Below are 21,408 nucleotides of genomic sequence, written 5' to 3'. Positions count from 1 at the left end.
CAATGTCCTGTATCCTGGTCTTCCGATATAACCTGACACAAAAGTGTTCGGGCCATTTGTCCGCAATCAATTACCGCTCCCTGAGTTAAAGACATAATAAATTAGCCCCTGACAGAGAAATAAATGAAACTGCTAAGCTTAGGAGTCAACTAAACTAGAGTAATGGATGCCAGTTACCAACTTTTGATTAAAGCTTTTTCTGGTGATAAAAACTCGGATTGTAGCTAAGTTTATTACTATAGATTTACTGAAATGGTGGTCGAAGATTAATGGAATAGTCAATATTTGAGACTGGAAATACTGAACTCATTTTAGATGGTAACAGTGGCGCAGACAACGACGCCATCTTTTTATTTGAGTCTATAACTAACCACATCTGGTTAGGAAATTACCCAGATTTAATTTTGACAGATTTTAGCATATTTTTATTCAGCATCGGATCGCCCCCGCCCCTGCCTCGCGCCGACCAATTCGTTTCGTCCAACTTGAAACTCGAGCGAAAGTCGACAATTTTGCAATCGAAATTTTTGACCCTTCCTCTTTTGAGCTGTAATAAAGAGGCGAACTCGCCCATTCACTGCTGTATTATTCGTAATGCCTCAAAAAGATAAGTTTTTAAAGAGATTGCTTGAAGCACTTGCCAGTGAGTGAGTTTTGATCGGAAACCTTTTAATCTTGCTCGAGGAAGATTGAATTCTGTGAAAGAAACTGTAACGATGGTCACAATAGAAGTTTCAAACGTTGTGCCTCAATGACTCAATGCAGCTCTTGTTGTGCTCATAGTCTTGCTGTTTTTGCTCTTGAGCTGTTTTTTGCTCTGAACAACTGTTTTTAAATTGCATTAATCCGTCAGGAGCTATTCAAACAATTTTTCCTTTTCACATGGGGCTTATACGATAATATGATATGTGTCCTTACTTTGAGTATTCAATTTGAGTCAAACAATTTACCTCAAACAGCACATAAACAGACCCCGAGAATCATTTAACTAGCTGACCATATCTGACCCTTTGAGGGTCATTTACCCTCTAAAGCTCTGATATCTTGACCGTAACGTTTTGACTGGAGTTCACAATGTTGTGTTAAGGTTACCGCACATTACTGCGGACTATCAACCACATTGATAACCATCAGATAGGACAACTTCTATGATTGAAATACTTCGAGAAATGGGAGATAAACTTCCAAGGTTGTAAATGGTACTAGGATTAAGGAATTTAGTATGAATAAAAAAGACTGATTTTAAAGGTCTAGCTAAGATGATATTAAATATACCATTAAAATATATATTTTCATAGGAGATACATAAGTATAGGTATCGAAAAAACAATATTTTTGTCTGTTTCTATTTAAATGTAATTGAAGACTGCACCATGACTGCAGTTTTAATCTTATTTATTTTCTAGTGACTGTTTGCACGCTTCAGGTATGAAAGCTTCGCTTCAATCTGTGAGAATAAATAAAACAGTAACTCGGTTGCAGCATTCTGAATAATCATATTCCCAGTTTGAGGAGCGCTCCCACAAAACCTAAACTTTACCTAAATATTACTGTATAAGCATTACGTAAACAAATAAAAATGATGTACATTTTTATTGTAGTCCGTAAAAATTGTACACAAGCCCTCCATAAAACATTTGTTTTGTTCAGCCTTGACTCAACTACTGTCGTCCAACAGTAAGTAGCGAACATTCTCCCGCATCTTATCGCTATAAATAACAACTACAATACGAACAAAAGTATCCCATTTCGCGAAAAAAATCCTAAAAAGCTAGTTTTCTTTGTAAAATATTTAAATTTTTCACATTTCAGACGTCGGCCGTGAGTTATTTTGTCGCTTTGTTCGCGGACCGCCCCGGCGATCCGTTCCACACTAATTTATTGATACAACAGGTTTTCCCTGCGGTTTTGCCTGAAATAGACGATGAATTTTTGGAATATTGCGCTTTCAAATACGCGTCCTGTGGTGAACAACACTTTTAGCTGAATAGTTGGAAAGCTTGGCATTCCATTCGATTCCGACAGCAAAGCGTAAATTAGAAAATAATTATTACTAACAGCATAATTTATGAAAAAACAATCACGATTATGATTATGAATATGAATAATAATGATTGTGATAATGATTGTGATTATGAATAATCACGGGTAATATTTATGTAACGGTTAAGCTTTGCACGTGACATCAATAAATGGATGAAAATTTATTATTCGTTATTCACTTATGGATTGGCTAACGAACATTAAAAAAATCTTACACAGCCATTTTTTATTAAAACCACCTAATTGACAACCTAACGTTCTAAAACCTTTGACCAGGTAACTGGGTTGAGGAGATCAAATAAGCAGTTGCTTCTTGTAAAACACTGGTACTCATGCATCTGGTAAGACTGAAAGTCGACCCCAATATATTTGAGAAAAGGCTAGTCAGACTACAAACTGTACCTATCCACACGTTTACACAGACAATACAAGGGATGACACACAACAAACACGTGACAAATATGTGTGGCGGCGCCGGGCGGCGAGTGTAGGCTAATAGACTTGCCGAGCATTAATATTCATGAGCGCAGGAGTGTGATTTGTGTGGCCAATGGCGTTTGTGATACAGTTCACAGGACCGGTGTAGCTAGGTGCTTGTAGTGGTGTTTTGACCATGTATACATATAATACCTACATATGTATATTCATAAGCTGATGATTTACGGGCTAAGTTCACAAACCACTGGGCCGATTAGATTTTTATTTCTAGTGTAAGATTGGCCCATTTATCGAGGAAGGCTGCTTTTTATACCGGGAGTAGTTGCCGCGCGAAAGTGCTGGCGTAAGCAACTAACTATGTACATACATGATGGATACGGACCAAACCAGGCAAAGCTTGATTTAAGGAGATCATACATACACGCAGTTACTCCATGTTAAATACTATATAGCTGGGAACTAGCCTCATTATCATTTAGCAAGAAAAGGCTAGGCAGATAATTTCTTTGTTATAATTTACGCTCAAAAACCAGCACAACTATATTGTTTCCATACTAATACTATTGACTATTGAGTGCCTCTTAATAGGGACATATTACGATATTTCTCTATTGTGTATATTGTGGTAATACTATTAGCAATATTTTATTATGATTGCGTATTGTATTAGTGCCCTGGTGATGCTCGTGCGTCGTTTGATTACAGCTTGGCGTTTAGCCAGGGAGAGGGGTTCGTGTCAGTAAGCGGGTGATAGCAGAAGTCTATCTTCTCATGAGTATTTAAGGCAGTTGCAATAAGGGACGATGGGCTAATCGGCCACTGGTCAGTATCAAGAACTGTTCCTACTGAGTAAGTAAACAAGCGGAAAGCAGACATTATAAGAATTTTGTAAAATGAATAATTGGTCGTTTGGAATAAATGCATCCTATATACCTATATACATAGGTGTGTAAGAAAACATGGTGACTTTAAAAGTTTGAAATCGCTAATTAAGGGAATGACTCTAAGGAAGAATGGAGATTAATGAATCCTTGGTGTGATTAGGATTTTATCAGAGAAACAGCAGTAAAAATATAAATAAACTTCTAAATTCTACGAAACTTGATGTGCTTTATTGTTGTCACGAGTGGGAATTCTGAAAATTATCTGTATAACCCGCTTTGTCTGCGTGCTGCAATAACTCCATTCTGGCTGATAGTTTATGGTCTTTCATATTTATGGCGGTTGTTTCGGATTCATTAACTTAATAGGAATGCAGTTTGAACTTTTTCACAATGAATAGTTAACTTGCAACATAAAAGGTTAAAAATCACTCAAAATTACAATCGTTGATAAGAAATCCTAACATGTAGTAACTAGAATGAAGTATGTTCTTATCTTGAAGTTCCAAGTAATTTTGTAAGCAGCCATGCACTCATTCAAATTCTGTAGTTCTAAGAACTGAGAGGATACACAAGCATTTGCTTGTGCATTATAATATGTCCTGCGCAGTTGGCTAATCTCCTTACATGAGAACAGCCGCCGTGGCCGATAATCGGCTAGGAGGACATGATCATAGCTTCGAAGTAGCCATAGCTTTAAATGGGCTCAAACAAGGGAACCGTGCAAAAAGAAACGATAAATAACCGAAATATAGTAATGTTCTTGAATATAATAAATGCACAAACGTGACAGTCAGTGGTGCAGCCGCAGCGCTGATTGTCAGTGGTGCAGTCACAGCGCTGATTGCAATGCTATTGTTTCGATACACGCGCTTAGACTAGCTAACATGTGGACACGAATAAAAACTTTATGCTTGTTAATTTTGTAATTTTGGAAGATGTCTCAGATCCTCCTTGTATAGATGAAACTGTGAAAAAGACTGGAAAATAAATACATGTGTAAGTTTGCTTCGTGCCTAAGTACAAAGACTACTTATGGAGACGATTCGACCTTTAACAAGGTTACATTAGTTACCAACTCTTACCTAAGTGCGTAAAGTTGTCCCATATAACGCGGATAGACTGCACAAGAGGGATTATAAATATGATGCACAGACAAAGCCACATTATTGACTTCAAAATATACATATGGAAAGAGAAATATGAGAGAGAAGATAAAAACTAAATAATCCGCTTGGTTCTGGGAAAGCATAGTTCGCGCTAAGAGAGGATTAACAAATGTACTGTACTATTTTATGATTAGCTAGCTTAGGGCTGCGGTTTTACCTGAGAAATAAGCACTGGAAACAATGCAACATGTTTATGTAAGTCCAGTGTTTTGTGGTACACATAAATATGTATTTTACGAAATAATAAGCGGTACATTATCTTTTAGAATTTTACCTTCAAACAGCAGAGAATGCAAAAGTAACGCAAACCACGATTCGACCCAAAACTGAGCAAACACAATGGTCAAAAGTAATAAATAAGAAAAGGGTTATAACTCAAATCCGTTTACATGGTAAGCCCGTGAACAATCGCGGGGAGATTTATATCAAATCTTAAGGAAAAGATCAGGCGGCCTCATCTTTTCGCGTCGCTTCCACTTGGAACCGGTTGGAACCAGTTATAACTCGCCCTAAAAATGCCACAAGCGGTAAATTATAAGCCCCCTGGGAGGGTCTGTTACGCCACACGACCTCCAAATTGCAGATTTGATTATATACCCCCGTAATATTATGTTGTAATATTTATTGCAAAAAAAAGCAAGTCACCGGTTTTCCATCGTAGGTACTACGTGGAATTTGAAATACGGGTGAATTTATTTACATCTACGTTACTGTTTTAGGCAAAAGGTGTTGCAGTCGAATTATAAAATTACTTAAATATCAAAGGAAGGCACTGAAAATCCCTGTTTTGTTGACTCAAGCCAAAAAAACGCCATTATAAACTCCCAACATACTGGTCACAGTTATCCTAAGAGTATTCGTCACAATCTAGTTAAGAATGGTAAATTGGATGAACGAGTATATTTGACCCACATCATATTTTATTCATGTGTGACACCAAAAGGACATTCTGTAAACTTCACCTCGAATTTGTCATAAAAATAGGCCGCGAAGTCAATACGTATTTTTTAACGAACTGCTGAATGACGTATTTTGTGTTTGTTCATATAGGAAAAATGTGGTAAATAAAAATAAAGGACATTTAGGAGTTATAAAGCAAAAAGGTTAAGTACCTCATTGCTTTGGCTTTTTGTATTAGATTCTGGGGTGCAGTGAATACTACTTACTGGGGCATTCATCATAAAAAATCGGTAAAAAAAACTTTTAAGTTAAACGGTTTTACTTTATGTGCACTGAAAACTAGAAAATAAAAAAAACTGTTAAGTCCTTACCTATAAACGTGTCGACCGATTTGTCCGACACGGAGTCACAAATGAGTGAAACGAGCGGCGTTACAACCCGCCAGACGAGGAAGAGGGCCTTCTTCAAGCGCGGCTCCGAAGGCTCATCAGACGCAGCTGAGAATCCGGCGAAGCGGGCGGTTTTACAAGCCGACTTGGAACAGCCAGCGCGAAGATGCAGAGCCAAGGCCAGCCACGGCGCCTCCAGTGTCCTCTACGCGGACCACACAGTGGAGGAAATGGAGCTCATGGCTCTGGAAGATCAGATGGAGATCTACGAGGTAGCCTCCAAGGCCTCCAACTTGAAGGGGACCTTACAGAAGGCCCTGAAATGCCGGGCAGCGAGCTTGCTCGGCATTGTTAAGGAATTGGCGCAGCGCACCACCTCCGAGGAGACGCGGCAACTGCAGGCGAAGGTGGATCGCCTGCAGAAAGAGGTGTCCGCGCTGCACGCGCGCGTTGCCGAGCCCACGTCTCGGCCCGAGGGGATGTCGGAAGGTCCAGGACCTATGCCTCCCTCCTCCAACCTTGAGGATATTATCCGCAAGGTAGTCATGGAGGAGAGGGCCTTCACCAGGGCCTGTCTCGCCGGCATCGAGGACCGGCTCCTACCGGAGAAGCGACTACGCCCTCCACTCGCGGCAGATAAGGCACCCGGACGGATGCCCATCGCACCGGGGCCCTCAACGGCCCCAGCCCAAGCTATGCCCCAGGTGCTAAAGACCACCAAGGGCAAAGGAAAGGGCAAGAAGACGTCACCGGCCCCGACTGCTCCGACGGTCCCTCCGGAACCAGTGAGGGAAGACCCAATGCTGCCCTCCACCACCCCTTCCAACCAGCCTTGGATTAAGGTGGTAAGGAAGCAGAAAGGGAAAAAGTCGGCTCCTGAGCCCCCTGCAGCCAAGCCTGCAGTTTCAGCGGACAAGAGGAGGAAGCTCGCTCCTCCTCCAAGAACTGCAGCCGTGTTAGTGACATTGACCCCAGAGGCAGCGGAACGAGGGGAGACATATGAGTCCGTGCTGCGGCGGGCTCGTGCAAACGTCGACCCTGCGGAACTCGGAGCTGGCAGGGTCACGTGCCGGAAAACCCAAACAGGGGCCCGAATCTTCGAGTTCTCGGGGGCCCAACGCGGCAACAAGGCGGACCTCTTCGCGACGAAGCTCCGAGAGGCTATCTCGGATACGGCCAAGGTCGTGAGAGCCGTCAAATGTGTGACCCTTGAGGTGACCGACCTCGACGACTCGGTCACTCAAGAGGAGGTGGTGGCAGCAGTTGCGGCAGCGGGGGGCTGCCCCGTCGCATCCGTCAAGGGCCGAGCCATTAGACCTGGCCGTAGGGGCATGGGCACTATGAGATTAGAGTGCCCGGTCGTAGTTGCCAAGGCGGTTCTGGCTAAGGGTCGCCTCCCAGTCGGGCTTAGCTCGGGTGGGGTCCGAGTGCTCGAGGATGCGCCGATGCGCTGTTTCAAGTGCCTCGGCATCGGGCACACCCGGCCTCTCTGCACGTCCACTGCCGAGCGTGGGGAATTATGCTTCCGCTGCGGAAAAGAGGGGCACAGGTTGGCCACCTGCGAGGCTGCCAACACGCATTGCGCAGTATGCGCTGCCAGCGGTCGTCCAGCTAACCACGTGATGGCGGGCAGGGAATGCCGACCGCCACAAAAGAAGGGCAAACCGCAGGCACCGGTGCGGCCTGCCGCTGCCGCCGCCACTGAAACTCCAGTTCCAGTGCCGGCCACCGAGGGAAGCGCGATGAACACCGACTGATGGCTGGGCATCGACGACGTGTTCTTCAAGCCAACATCAACCACTGCAGAGCAGCCCAGAGCCTGCTGGTCCAAACCTTTGCGGAGTGGTTGGTGGATGTGGCGGTTGTCGCTGAGCCGTACTCTGTCCCTGGCAGCTGGCTGGGAGACGACAACGGCTCGGTTGCATTGGTGGCGCGGTCTTCTACGGATTCCCCTCCCCTCTCGCTCTTAGAGAGGGGACCGGGATACGTGGCCGCCTCGTGGGGTGACATAGCCCTTATAGGGGTGTATTTCTCCCCAAACCGCCCTCTCACGGACTTCGAGGACTTTCTAGAGGTCCTCACCAGGGTGGCAAGTGGAGTGGTGCAGCACCGGGTGTTGGTCTTGGGCGACTTCAATGCAAAATCTTTGATATGGGGTAACCCAGCCACAAATGCCCGAGGACGAGAGGTGGAAGCCTGGGCCGTGTCGTCCGGTCTGTCCCTCCTGAATAGGGGAACAGTTCACACCTGCGTGCGGCAGCAGGGGGGCTCCATCGTGGACCTCGCCTTTGCCTCCCCTTCTTTGGCGGCCTGTGTAGTGGACTGGCGGGTGGAGCTGGTGGAGACGCTGTCAGACCACCGATACGTGCGGTTTGATGTTTCCATCCCGGGCTTTCAGGGGGCCCGGGAGGGTCGGTCGCACTTCCCACGGTGGGCGCTCTCCCGCCTAGACCGGGAGGCCGCTACGGAGGCGGCTTTCGTCCAGGACTGGCTGTCCCCTCCTGTAGTAGTCCGGGATGTGGACGCCACAGCGGCCCATTTAAGGGTCTCCCTGACCGAGGTGTGCAACTCTAGCATGCCTCTGTCTCATCGTCCGCCTCCTAGGCGCGCCGTCTATTGGTGGTCGGAGGAGTTGGGGGATCTTCGGGCCGCCTGTGTGGCGGCCAGGCGGGCCTACACAAGAAGCCGGCGGCGGCGCCTTCGCGACCTCGACAACGAGGACCGCCTCTATGCAGCCTACATAGAGGCCAAGTCAACATTGACGGCTCAAATGGGCACAGCCCAGGATCGCGCGAGGGCGGAGATGCTTGAGGGTCTGGACATGGATCCCTTTGGGAGGCCCTACAAGGCGGCACGCAACAAACTGCGCTCGTACGGTCCCCCAGTTGCCGAGACCCTCGAACCGTCGTTACTGGATGGGGTTGTTCAGTCCCTGTTTCCGCGCAGGGACAACTTCACTCCACCCGTGATGAGCGCCCCGCAAGGTGCGGCTCCATCGGCCGAGGAGGTCCCGCCGGTTACGGAGGACGAGGTGGAGAAGGCAGTCTTCTGCCTCAGGGGGAAAAAGACGGCCCCAGGTCCAGACGGCGTTCCTGCAAAGGTGGTGGCCATCACCGCCTCCCAGATGGGAGAAAGGTTTCGGGATCTCTTCAGTGCGTGCCTGACGTGTGAGAGGTTCCCAAAGCCGTGGAAGGAGGGCCAATTGTGCCTTCTTCGGAAGGAAGGGCGGCCGGTGGACTCTCCATCGGCATACCGACCCATCGTTTTACTGGATGAGGTCGGTAAAATGTTCGAGAGGATCCTCGCTGCCCGTATCACCAGGCATCTGAGCACAACTGGCCCAGATCTAGCGGACGCTCAGTTTGGTTTTCGAGCTGAGCGTTCGACAGTTGATGCCCTGTCCCGACTCAAGGGCCAGGTGAGGGAGGCGATGGATGCGGGAGATGGACTGCTGGCTGTGTCATTCGACATAGCCAACGCCTTCAACTCAATTCCTCACTCCACTATACTGGAGGCCCTCCGCTTCCATGGGGTGCCCCCGTATCTGCGGAGACTTTTGGCTGACTACTTAAGGGACCGTACAGTCATCCTTGTGGACAAGTCGGGCCAGCTCCGACGTTACGTCGTCGAGTCCGGTGTCCCGCAGGGTTCTGTTCTAGGGCCACTCCTGTGGAACATCGGATTCGACTGGCTTTTGAGGGGCAACCTCCCCCGTGGCACTTCTGTCATCTGCTATGCAGACGACACCCTTCTGACTGCCCGGGGGAGAAATTTTGGAGAGGCGGCCAGCTTGGCCTCGGCGGGCGGTTCTCAAGTGGTGGACAAAATCTCCCGCCTAGGGCTGACGGTGGCGCTGCACAAGACCGAGGCCGTGTTCTTCCATGGGTCTCGGCAGCACCAACCGCCCGACGCCCATATCCATGTGGAGGGTGTCCGCATTGAGGTGCAGCCCCAGATGAAATATCTGGGCATAGTCCTTGACAGTAAGTGGCGCTTCAGAGCACAGTTCAGCGGCTTGTCGACGCGCCTGATGAGGACCGCGGGCGCCCTCTCATGGCTCCTCCCAAACATCGGGAGGCCCGGCGACCAATGCCGGCGTCTATACGCCGGCATACTCAAAAGTATGGCACTGTACGGGGCCCCAATCTGGGCAGACTCATTGTCCAGTCGGGTGAACGCCGCTGCCATCCGCAGGCCACAAAGGGTCATTGCACAGCGGGTGGCGAGGGCGTATCGCACGGTGAGCTTCGCGGCGGCGTGCGTTCTGGCAGGAACCCCTCCCTGGGAGCTCGAGGCATGGGTGCTCGCCAGAGTGTACGACTGGACGGTGGCGCAGAAGGCGCTAAACCGGCGCCCAGACCCGATAGAAAAGGAAGAGGTGCGTGAGGAGGCAAGGGAGGCAATAACACTGCACTGGGCCGAAGACCTTGCCTCGGCAACGTACGGGCGCTGGACGCTGGATGCCGTCGGGCCTGTCCTGAAGGGATGGCTCGATCGGCGGCACGGGTGCCTTTCGATGCGGCTGGTGCAGGTGCTGTCCGGGCATGGCTGCTTCGGATCGTACCTGCACCGGATTGGGAGGGAGGAGAATCCACAGTGTCACCACTGCGAAGCCACGGTGGATACGGCAGAGCACACACTTCAGGTGTGCTCATCGTGGGCTGAACCCCGCCGCGCCCTGATGGCAGTGGTCGGGAACGACCTCTCGCTTCCCAGCGTGATTGCCGCCATGCTGGGAAGTGAGGAGGCATGGGAAGCAGTAGCCTCCTTCTGTGAGGACATCATGTCACAGAAGGAAGCGGCGGAGCGCATGCGGGAGAACGACCCTCTCGCGGTGCCGCTCCGCAGACGAAGAAGGGGCAGAAGACGACAAACACGACGTCCGTCCCCATCCGCCCCGGGGGGCGATCAGCAGGCGACAGGCGCGGGGGCGCCACCGCCTGCATCACAAGGATCAACCCCTGCGCTCCGGCCATTATAAGGACCCTTCTCCACTAGGGGGAGGTATGAGGGGCCTGCCGTAAGGCGGGCAATCGCCGGTGGGGGACTGGACGCCATAGATTCCCAGACCCCCTCCACTCAGGCGAGGTCGGAGTGCCGCTGGGCCTTTTTAGTGGGTATACCGGAAACGATTTTACCGGGGAGTCCCACATACCCCTCTCCCGTCCCCCGACGGGAAGGGGATGCGTAATAGCATTTTTAGCCCAGCGACAACAAAAAAAAAAAAAAAAAAAAAAAAAAAAGGTGGTCCCGGTCATATTAGACTAAAATAAAAACGTGGGGCCCATTACCTAACTATTGCTGTAGTACTTTCTTCTAGAGGTATAATAGGTGTGGATTGCATCGACTTACTATAATCGTAACTGGAGATTTGGCAATCAATAATCAGCCGTAGCGGCTTCACCAGCGCACGCCTAGCTCATGATCTACCAAAGTATAAAGATATGCTTTGCCATAGGTAGGATTTCAGAGGGCCCCACGTTTTTATTTTAGTCTAATATGACCGGGACCACCTACGTAGGTTTATAGGTAAGGACTTAACAGTTTTTTTTATTTTCTAGTTTTCAGTGCACATAAAGTAAAACCGTTTAACTTAAAAGTTTTTTTTACCGATTTTTTATTTTCTAGTTTTTAGTATTTAATGAAAATGCCTACCGAATATTCCTCATTCTATATATGGGTCAGCAGCTGTGAGGGAGTGCCAGTGTCTTAATGACTAAAAACCGTTGTGTTTCGTCGTAGGCCTTTTATGTACCAGGACCACGGTAACTCTTTCGAACAATCCCGCAGGCCTGGGCCCCGCTGGGGTTGCTGACAGTATTCTACTTGTGTAGCCCTTTCATTTGATACCCATATTGAGGGGGTTGTGGAAAAAATATGTAATCCGCCATTTTGTACCGGCGGCCATCTTGGATTTACAATGTTATTGATATTACTATATTGTATTGTCATCGGAATTGAAGGTGTGTGCCAAATTTCAGATCAATCTGACAACAGGAAGGTACTTAAATTTGAATTACTAAATTTGACCCAAGAATAATAAATAAATAAAAAAAAAAAAACAAACAGGGTGAGCTAAATAAAACCGTTTAAAAAGGTGAAAATTATGAATTGCAATTCAAAACTACTCGGTTTCCCGTGGTCTCAACCCTATCCCGTGGGAACTACGGCCCGTAAGTACCGGAATAAAAAATAGCCTAAGTTACTCGGGAAGAGTGTTCTTTCCAAAAGTGAAAGATTCGATTTAGTAGTTTCGGAGCATTTTGGATAAAAACAAAAATATTCCCTCTTTATTATATTACAAGAGATAATCATAATTTAGCTGTGCTTTTTTTAAATCCATCTTTTTACTTGTCCATTCCACATTTGGTGAATCTAAGCAACAGATATGACGATGCGGTGGGCTGCGGTCACACGGCGACTGTCCGGCTGAATCCTTTAATCAGCGCTCTTTCAGCGCGATGCACAAACACGCTGATTTTAAACATATAAGTGGCCTCGTCGGCACTGTGCGAAGACACAATGTAAACGAGCTGGTTTTACAACGCTTTTCAATTTTGGCAGATTGATTTTACTTTTTCGAACCATTGATAGTGATGATACAGCTACGTAGCCAACGCATTGCTGTTGTTATGAAAGAATGAAAGATAAAAGTGCTTTAATAGATGTTAATTGAAACAGTATATTATTTCTCACCCGCTGTACCAGAGAAATCGCCAAATTATGTTGCCAGCCTTTAAAAAAATACCTTAGTCCCTTCTCTTGTAGTAAACACGCGGCTTCTAAATAATATTCGTTCATAAAACAGACTTATCCGCATTAAACATTCAAGTTCTCAAAATAACAGAGGTAAATAAAAAGAAACAAGAAAATACTAAAGCCTTAAGTCCTGAACAACAGAAAAAAATGTAGTTCGCCCAAACTCTAAGTAAAAAAGCTTCTAAAAATAAGTAACAAATTGTACCGACTGTAAGTCGCGACTTTTAATAATATTCCCAATTCGTTGTCCCCGTAATGACATATACGAAACCGTGTTTCTACCGGCTGACAAACTACCCTCATTTGACAACTGCGAAAGATTTTTATTTTGGCCACTTTATCTTGTTGAGCCGAAAGCGGAATGTTCCAGAATGTTCGGGAATGTTCAGCTGGGACTTCTCGGCTAATGTCGCGAATACGACCGGGGATCGTAAGACGTGCCATGAGGGATATTAATATTTGTTTTGCAGTTACATTTGAAGATGTTACAATGTATCTCGTATTTAACTGTTGTGACAAAGAATGTCTCTAGGCAGTCATTTTTAAATAGGTTTCGCTATGTTTTGACAACTTTCCAAGAACGAGGCGATTAAAATATGAAATAATTAAAAAGTAATATCAATTCGCTCAAAAGCATAATCCTCCATCTGACACACGCGGATAAAAAGAAAAGTTTCACTATGTATACGATAACTTTTATTTCTTTGAAACCTCAGGCTTTGGTTTCAACACCCCAATTATTTCCGTATAGGGTGATTCTTCACAAGTGCTCGTTGGTGGCTTGTCTGTCGGCGCGGGCGGCAGGTTAAGTTCAGCATACAGGACTTGGTTTGAAGAAGACTGGAAAGCAAAATAAACCATTTGAAACTTTGGAATTTTAGCTGTATTTTCTAGAGGTACCCTTCCGACACAAGACAACAGCAGCTCGCGTCCCGCAACCCATTGCTTCCCACAGACGCGCGTGGCCAACGTGTGAACAATCAAAGTATGACGCGTTAAACGCCTGTATCGGAATGGTACCATTAGTGACATTTTAACAGTTTGAGAACTCACACTATTTTGAAAATTCACGGGTGGTACTCGGCGCGCATTATGCCGGCGATGTTTTTTCACGTATATTATAGCAAGCAATATCACAAGACATATCATTGCCACTGCGATGTATATCACAGTAGACGTTTGAATTCCGATACTACATTCCATTGGTTGAAGGCTATCCGGGATAACTGTTTCTGTACTATCTGTGAAAAATATACAAACGTATTTTTATTAAAGTATTTACATATTTAACCAATCTAAAATAAACTGATCCCATATTTATATAAAACTTACTAAATAAAACCAGGTTCAGGACATTGATTTTGCATAGAATAAAAGAGTGTTTCAGATGGTTTCCAAAAAGATTAAATAGAACATATTAAAATTTTTTCAGGTGCCCTATATATTCCAGGGCTTGTTTAAATATTTCTAAGAATCCTACAACCTTAACATTACGCTTGTTACTAAAGGAGTAGACAGAAGATGTAAGATCCGACCAACACTGAACTTACATTGCCCAGCTTTTCACTAACTCTGTAGGAGTCGGCTTTCAGTCTAATTGAATGCAGATATATGTATTAAATTAATGTGTTACAAGGAATGATCACCTATTTGATCTCCATTAGTATTAGTCAGTCAAAAATTTCTGATGACTACTTGAAGAGAATGACAGAGTGCCTAGTGCGAGTTTTGCAAGTTAATTTTTTCGATGCGAAGATTATCATACCATTGAATCACGTAGCACTTATCTTAGAATTGTGTATTTAATAAAGACTGTCATCAGTACTTGGTCGTATTACACTTGAGCTCACTTTTGCGAGTGTAATCATTATTAACTGGCAAAATGAAAGAAGAAGTAATACGACTCTTTATTTCAATAGACTTATAATTACGTATCGAGTTGCGAAAGCTGTCAAAACTCGGAATCAGCACTCAGTTCAAAATACTTACTAGAGTTAGGTTTAGGTATACCGGTGGGTCTCAAAACTCTCGCTTCTTGTTTTATATATTCTGCAACACACAATATTTATATTATTTGCCTTATTTTACTCGTGTTTTAGATCAACTGGGTAAAAAACATTCGATGTCTTACCTATTCATATCAATGTTTATCAAAAATGTAGTTATAATTATAGCTTAGAAGAAAAATTTAATAGTGTAGGTACTGCTTAATTTGTCAAAAAGGTCCTAGAGAATATGAAAATATTTCTTACCTGTTGTAATGGTTGACAAATCCACCTCAATGGTGCACGCGTATTGTTTTAAACAAAGATCATCTGAAACTCATGAATAATTTAAAAAAATCATAACATTTTGTAATGACTTTCTTGAGGTATAGTTAAACGTCACATATTGTGGTGGTCAGATCATCGTCTTTACGTTTTATCACAACATAGTTTTGCTTTAAAACAAAGAAACATCATACAAATCTATGATGATCTAATGAAAGTCAAACTTTACTCTTTACAGCCTGTCCGCTAAAGGAATCATTTTACTGGTCGTTTAAGCTCATATTCGGGGGTTTTAAAAAAATCTGCATACTACAATGCCATTAGTCAGTACATACATAGTTCCCGCATGCTTCATAACGACTTACATAGTATATGAACAAATTACCTTCGCCTGATATTGGAATTGAATCTTTAACTCGTTTTCCTTTAACAATTGTTTTCCATATGCAGTCTGGTTTTCTCGCGCATATTTTTAACGTAACATTATATGTACTGTGATGTTTTAAAGAATGGTTTATCATGGGATTTGTTTGTGGATAGGGAACAGTTTTATTCCAATTATTGGCTGAAATAAAAACAAAGTTTAAATTATTACTAATTAACCTATGCATTAAATAATCTGGAAATCATTAACATATATATTTTTTTTTTAACTTACTTAAAAATTCAGTATCCAATCCCGGTGCCAAATTCTTTAGATTTAAATTCATTTTTAGGTGGGCTTCCTTGTAAAAATGAAACAGATACGTATCATAAAAATCTCTTAAATAGGTACCATCTGCAAAAAATACGTTTACTGTAACCAACTGCAAACACGATAACATAATTAATGTTATCGTAAAACAGTAATAAAGTACATAGGTATATTGTAATTTCCGTACTTCAAAATCTTGCATTTCACTAAAAAAATAATTTTCTAATTAAGCTGTAGTTTTATAATATACTTAAAAAAATCCACATGAAGAATATCACATTCTATAAAACATACCTCTGTATACATAGTCACAGCTTTGACAGACAAAGAAGCAGATATAATATACAAGTGATGAACGTAACACCATAATTTAATTGGTATGGAAATAAAGTGGAATTATCATGACAATGTATAAACAGAATACCTGCTTTAAACAGTGATATTTCTAAAGCCCAAGTAGTCGAATCCAACGAAAGAAAAGTGACAATTATTATCTTCAGAACAGCCCACATTATATTCACTGAATTCACTTTTAATACACACAAGTAAGCATCTGAGCGAAAACATGCCAAATATCATGTTGGTTAGTACAATAAATATTGTATCCTTCCTTATTTGTATCCTCATTGCAGTAATACTATAAATCTGATAGTTTTTGTATGTTTCTGTCACGCTTGCACAGTTAACTGCTGAAACAATTTGCATAAAATTACTATAAAGATACATAGTTCAAGGTCCTATTGTCTAAGTGCGAGAATCAGTTCAGATATAAATAGATGACAAGGTTAAAACCACTTCCACATGAGTAATAATCATGTACTTACTAAGATCACCAATAAAGTGCCTTCTACGTCATTTTGATGTACAAGATATAATATTATTGTCGAGTTTCATCAAAATCCGTCACAGAGTTTTTAGTTGTAAGAGTAACAAACTCACAAACATCAAAACTAATACGAGGTATATATGACGTGATAGAAACTGTTTAACATGGCTATTTTCCTGTGAATCATACAGTTATGTATTATATAAGTGCTGCGGTTTCATGGTCGTCATGTTTCGGCAAATTAATGCAAACCAAAATGATTCAGCTGCAATAGTAACAGGAAAACTTAGAAGAGTTTGTGAAACAGTTTTAAACGATATTTCAGAGACTTGGTTTGTTAAATTGGTTAAGACTGAGCCATACTATTTTATTCTAGAGTGTCCGTACTCGTGTCAGGATCAACTAGTTTGGCCTAGGCTAAACTGGAATCGTCCTGAAATCGGGTCAGGGCCGTTAACATATACATTTATAATATAAAATTAGTTAGAAACAGCTTATTCTCTGATTGACCATACATTCCTGGGGGAAATAAAACCCCTAAATAACTCATGATATTTAATTTCTCTCCACATTATCCGATTACTTAGCTGATAGCTCTTATGGGAGTGTAGGGTCTAGCCAGGTCTGAATAAAGAAAAACTATGGGTTTTGTACTAATGAATAATTACTCAATGTTGCTTAGACGTTTGATTGAAGTTGGGAGGTGTTTTAATGATAATTTATTAATTGTTAGAATTAGTTTAGCTATTCTAACATGAAACTAGCTTGGGTACCTGCTTATAAAAATGTATATTATCCAATAAAATACTATACTTATATCTTTCTTCCACATATTAATTAATTATCCCAGATTCCATTAATGTTTTATAATTATCCGGATTGTGCATATTTTCGACACCATCATTTCACCCTTCGTTTCACCCCCTGGGGGCAGTCCCGTATCCAAGCTATAATATTTACACCCTCATCAGAACACCATGTTCGTCCCGTATCAAATAGCTTCATATTTTTGTTAATTATTTGTGGAATATTTATACCTTTTTATGAAACTCTGGTTAAAGAGTTCTTGTGCGTTTGTGTGTGTTATGTTTCGTAAGTAGGTGTTTATATATTTTTAATAATAAGGTCTTGGTTCACAGACTACATAATCCTCAGTTTTTTTTATTGTTTACTTTGCACGTTCACTTTGTTTTGAATTTTCACGTTCAATTTTCAAAGTAAACAGTTGTTTTAAGAAAATCGATGTTTATGTTGACAGTGAACTTGAATATTTTAATAACATTTCTGACCTCAGAAGTGTAGATTCAGGTCCGAATTTTTCCGTCGTGTCAGATCCAAAACAACAGATGCAATTCAAATTCGACACCTATTTTGCAGCTTTTGCTACTACGGAAGAAATTAACAAGCATATCTGTGAATATCGCATTTGGAGTCATTGTATTCTTTAAAAGAAGAATGAAGTGCTGAATTTCAGGATAAACGTACAAAGTAATTACAACATCGCATGTAGACGGTGTGTCGTCGTATGTATGTGTATACATATAAAAACTGAAACTTGAGCGTAATGACATTTTAAGTCCATTGACTTGCCACTTCAGTGTAATTATGTTTTTTTCTGTAATTCAATCAGTAGATTACTTAGTAGATTGAATTACAGAACGATGAACGGATGGAAAACAACTTTTATTTAAATATTTTGTTAATTTCTTGGTTGTTTGTCTGAGTATCAAAACAATTTGTTTCAAGTTCATTTTTAGAGAACCAATATCTAAATAACAACATTAAAAAAACTCTTTATTATTCATCCTGACGACGAATTTCCGTAATGTGCAAATTATGTTTACTTTACTCGAAATACATAAGTTTCAGAATTAGGATCCTAATAAGTTAATCTTGTTTCAAATCCGACAGCTTCCACAAATTCCAAATAACCTTGAAAGCAGCAAAATATCTCAACATATCAATCTCAGATAACGCCACATAGCCGTCGTACATAAACCCCTTCGAGTCATCGATCATAATTTGCTAATATCCATTTCCCTATAAATCTTGCTCCGCTTGTAATCAATTTTCTTATCCTTGCTAAGGAGCACCGAAACAAGTCAATTTTATTAATATTACGATGTGTACCACTTAATCAGACTAAATTATGGACCCTCTATTTCGGGTCAGACCCTTATGCTGCAAAAAGTTAGAGGCTTTAGGACATACTGGCTTATAACGAAGTTTTTATTCACTGTTTTAGTAATGGTGAAGGAAACTATTCGTTTGATAGACTAGAATGTTTATTATATAGGAAAATCTACTGTTTTTTTCTTGCCTTTTCCGGGAAACACCGTTTTTGAAATTTGATAGCCCTTCTTTCAAGCAATAATAGATTAGAGTTTTTATGAGCATTAATAAGTTTGCAGTTTTTGTATGAATAGGCTATTTTATTGTACTGCAGCAAATACGCTCTTCATGAAACAATCCGACGAGCACCTTTGTTCTTAGTTTATTAACGTCTGTAAATTTTAAAATATTTACGTAGTAAAATAGCATATAACTACATAGAAATATATACTAACCAGTAAGAAGCGAGTTTATTTAACCTCAGGAGCAGCACAAAAGCTATACAATTTTAATACAATTATTCATATTCCACTTTCTTTTTACATTTCAATTACTCAATCTCAGAAAGTACCCCTATTAAATAAACTTGTAAAAGAATATTTTAGAAGAAAATTGTTCTCCAACTCAAATTTTTACGCGAATTTCCCCAATGTGCTGAAATGAGGAAATAATTAAGGGTATAACTTTACTTCGACGTGGAACATTTCGCGTTTTTTCTGTAAGATTGTGTCGTAAAACTTGGCGAGTTGAGTGCACGTCAGATAAAACGTAATTTTAAAAGTTTCATGTTTATTTGAGTTGCTAACATTATGTTTGGAATGTAAAAGATTCCATTTTCTTTATCGCTTGTGGTTATCGTAAAAATATTACATCTATTACTTTTTCTTCTGAGTTACTCGTCTTTTATCGCCGTATGAGCTTTCTTCTGTAGAAGTTTTCAGATAAAGTAAAATGGAACTCATGTACCTACTTAGTCTATATAATACCAAAATAATGACCAGTGCGATACGCGATCGAGTACGGACGTGTTTGCGCTGCACTGTATGAATTTTAAATTCGCGAATTGCGCGGCTATAGCCGCTGCCCGGTTTTCGCTATGAGTGCACAAACGCTCATAGCCAACGAAGTGTTGGCATTTATTAAACATGCCATCGATTATATGGACGAGATTAGCATCTTGCAGATCTGCAAGACATCGTTCAAGGAGGATGAAATTAGCAGTGCCAAGTTGCTGCTGTTCACGACGCTTGGCAAAGTCAGCCAGATGCCGTCTCGTCGAAGGGATGGCACACAGAAGAGTGTCCAGGACATTATAACGCTGTTCAAGGAGACCGACCCGGATGACGTGCCTGAATTCGTGGCGAAGGATCTGCACAAGCTTCCTCCCGTCACATTTGACCACGTAGATGTCACCAGGCTGCTGAAGGATATCACACTCCTTAAGCAAAGCCAGGCCGAGATGCAGCATCAGCTGGAGGTATCCAACAACACCATGAGTGATCTACGGGCAGAAGTAGTAGCATTGCGCAATGCAATTTCTGCAAGTAGGTCACCTATCGCCTGCGACAGTAATGTGAACACGCGTCGCAGGGCACAAAATGCCTCCATCTGCAGTTTCGAGTCGGCGGGCTCGAATGCGTCACCTACTGCCGAGAATGCATGCGTTGCAACGTGTGCCGCCGCCGTCCCTGCCTCGACACCGGTAGAGACGATGACTCGTGTAGGTTCGTCAACCCCGAAACGAGCCTACGCAGCAATTGTAGCCGCTAAAAAGCCTGTTGAGCTACAAAACTCGCAGGTTAAACTAGCGGTAAACACTAAAGGGGGCAAGAAGAGCCGGTCGAAACCAAACCAGGTTTTGAGAAGGCAGGGTCCCAAGGACGACACGTGCGACAAGGATGGTTTCATCAAGGTCGAGAGGAGGAAGAAGAAGAAACCTCCTTGTCGGAACCAGTGCGGTACTGCGCTGGCGGGGCCCAACATGCTGCTGCGTCCAGCTATACCAACGACGCTTCTGTACGTGTCCAGGCTGCACCATTCTACGAAGGTTGAGGAGGTCGTAGAATATCTGCGCGTTAAGACCAACTGGACTTTGAGGGTCGAGAGGTTGGAACCGCGTCACAACACGAATTTTAACTCGTTCGTGGTGCGTGTTTCGACACAAGCGCTTGAAAAGGTCCTCAAGGAAGATTTTTGGCCGAAGGGTGTTATGTACCGCCGGTTTCGTGGCCGGCTACGTGACACCAGTCAGCGTAACACGACGCCGACACATCGTGTGCATTAGTTTTTAAAAATATTTGTTATATATTTATAGTATGTTTAAGTTGTTTATAGATATAGTATTGTATATATTTATTGATATGGTGATTTTTTATGTATTAGTTTATAAGTATTGTAATGTAAGATATATATGTGTATTGGTATTTTTATGGGCCCTAGTTGCCTGAAATAAAGGAATAAATAAAATAAAACTTTTTCAAGAATACAAAATATTTTTGCTTCAATTTCACATGTCTTACTTCGAATCAAAAGTCAAATAAAAATGCGTAATTTTTTATAGTTTTATGTTCCTTACAATTAAATAAGATCAATCAAAAGACACCTTGCACACACAATCATTATTTACCCCACAGTTGAACAACCTCAAAAAAGTAATCAAATAAACCCGTCTCTTCATAAAAAAGATATTCCGCAAAACTGTACCTTTTAAAAACATACCGGTGACGGTGAACTTGAGCCCGCTGTTATCAAAAGGATTACTTTTCAAATAATATCGAATTTCTCTCCCTCGGGAACTTGTTAGTAGGACGATCGAGTTTCCCGGGTCCAACTGTAAGGCCCTTCGCTAAACACTTTATATTTGTAAATAAAGATAAAAGCCAAGATATTTTAGGATAGGAAATTGATCTTTTGCGACATTTGTCGAC

The 21,408-nt window shown here is 42.6% G+C and overlaps 3 protein-coding genes across 4 annotated transcripts; 2 read left to right on the top strand and 1 right to left on the bottom strand.

The window, feature by feature from the left end:
• Nucleotides 1-5,843: 5,843 nt before the first annotated feature.
• LOC124639652 lies at nucleotides 5,844-7,577 on the top strand. Its single transcript, XM_047177093.1, has one exon. It carries the CDS (start codon nucleotides 5,844-5,846, stop codon nucleotides 7,575-7,577), a length of 1,734 nt encoding a protein of 577 aa, XP_047033049.1.
• A 5,689-nt stretch (nucleotides 7,578-13,266) lies between these two features.
• On the bottom strand, nucleotides 13,267-16,217 carry LOC124639700. Of its 2 annotated transcripts, XM_047177151.1 has the most exons (7): nucleotides 15,968-16,217; nucleotides 15,508-15,627; nucleotides 15,235-15,414; nucleotides 14,832-14,894; nucleotides 14,569-14,628; nucleotides 13,633-13,820; nucleotides 13,267-13,419 (listed from the first exon to the last, which is right to left on the bottom strand). In XM_047177151.1, exons 1-7 carry the CDS (start codon nucleotides 16,053-16,055, stop codon nucleotides 13,276-13,278), a joined length of 843 nt encoding a protein of 280 aa, XP_047033107.1. In that variant the 5' UTR covers nucleotides 16,056-16,217; the 3' UTR covers nucleotides 13,267-13,275. The 2 variants fall into 2 exon arrangements, with proteins under 2 accessions (XP_047033107.1, XP_047033108.1); XM_047177152.1 differs by lacking the exon at nucleotides 15,508-15,627.
• Nucleotides 16,218-19,483: 3,266 nt separating this feature from the next.
• On the top strand, nucleotides 19,484-20,766 carry LOC124639466. The gene has a single exon (XM_047176842.1). The coding sequence runs from the start codon at nucleotides 19,578-19,580 to the stop codon at nucleotides 20,763-20,765; it is 1,188 nt and encodes a 395-aa protein (XP_047032798.1). The 5' UTR covers nucleotides 19,484-19,577; the 3' UTR covers nucleotide 20,766.
• The last annotated feature ends 642 nt before the right edge of the window (nucleotides 20,767-21,408 follow it).

This window comes from Helicoverpa zea, chromosome 19 (assembly GCF_022581195.2).
Source record: "Helicoverpa zea isolate HzStark_Cry1AcR chromosome 19, ilHelZeax1.1, whole genome shotgun sequence".
In the NCBI taxonomy this organism is placed as follows: Eukaryota; Metazoa; Arthropoda; class Insecta; order Lepidoptera; family Noctuidae; genus Helicoverpa; species Helicoverpa zea.
Note: the sequence above shows the minus strand (reverse complement) of the source record. Positions and strands in the feature narration are given on the sequence as shown.

Excerpts from the sequence above, each read along its gene's own strand:
- LOC124639652 (XM_047177093.1), top strand. The coding sequence starts at position 5,844 with ATGAGTGAAACGAGCGGCGTTACAACCCGCCAGACGAGGAAGAGGGCC.
- LOC124639700 (XM_047177151.1), bottom strand. The coding sequence starts at position 16,055 with ATGTGGGCTGTTCTGAAGATAATAATTGTCACTTTTCTTTCGTTGGAT. Across the intron at positions 15,415-15,507 it reads ATTGGATACTGAATTTTTAA|CCAATAATTGGAATAAAACT; the intron begins GTAAGTTAAAAA and ends TTTTTATTTCAG. Across the intron at positions 13,420-13,632 it reads CCGTGAATTTTCAAAATAGT|TCTTCTTCAAACCAAGTCCT; the intron begins GTGAGTTCTCAA and ends TTTGCTTTCCAG.
- LOC124639466 (XM_047176842.1), top strand. The coding sequence starts at position 19,578 with ATGAGTGCACAAACGCTCATAGCCAACGAAGTGTTGGCATTTATTAAA.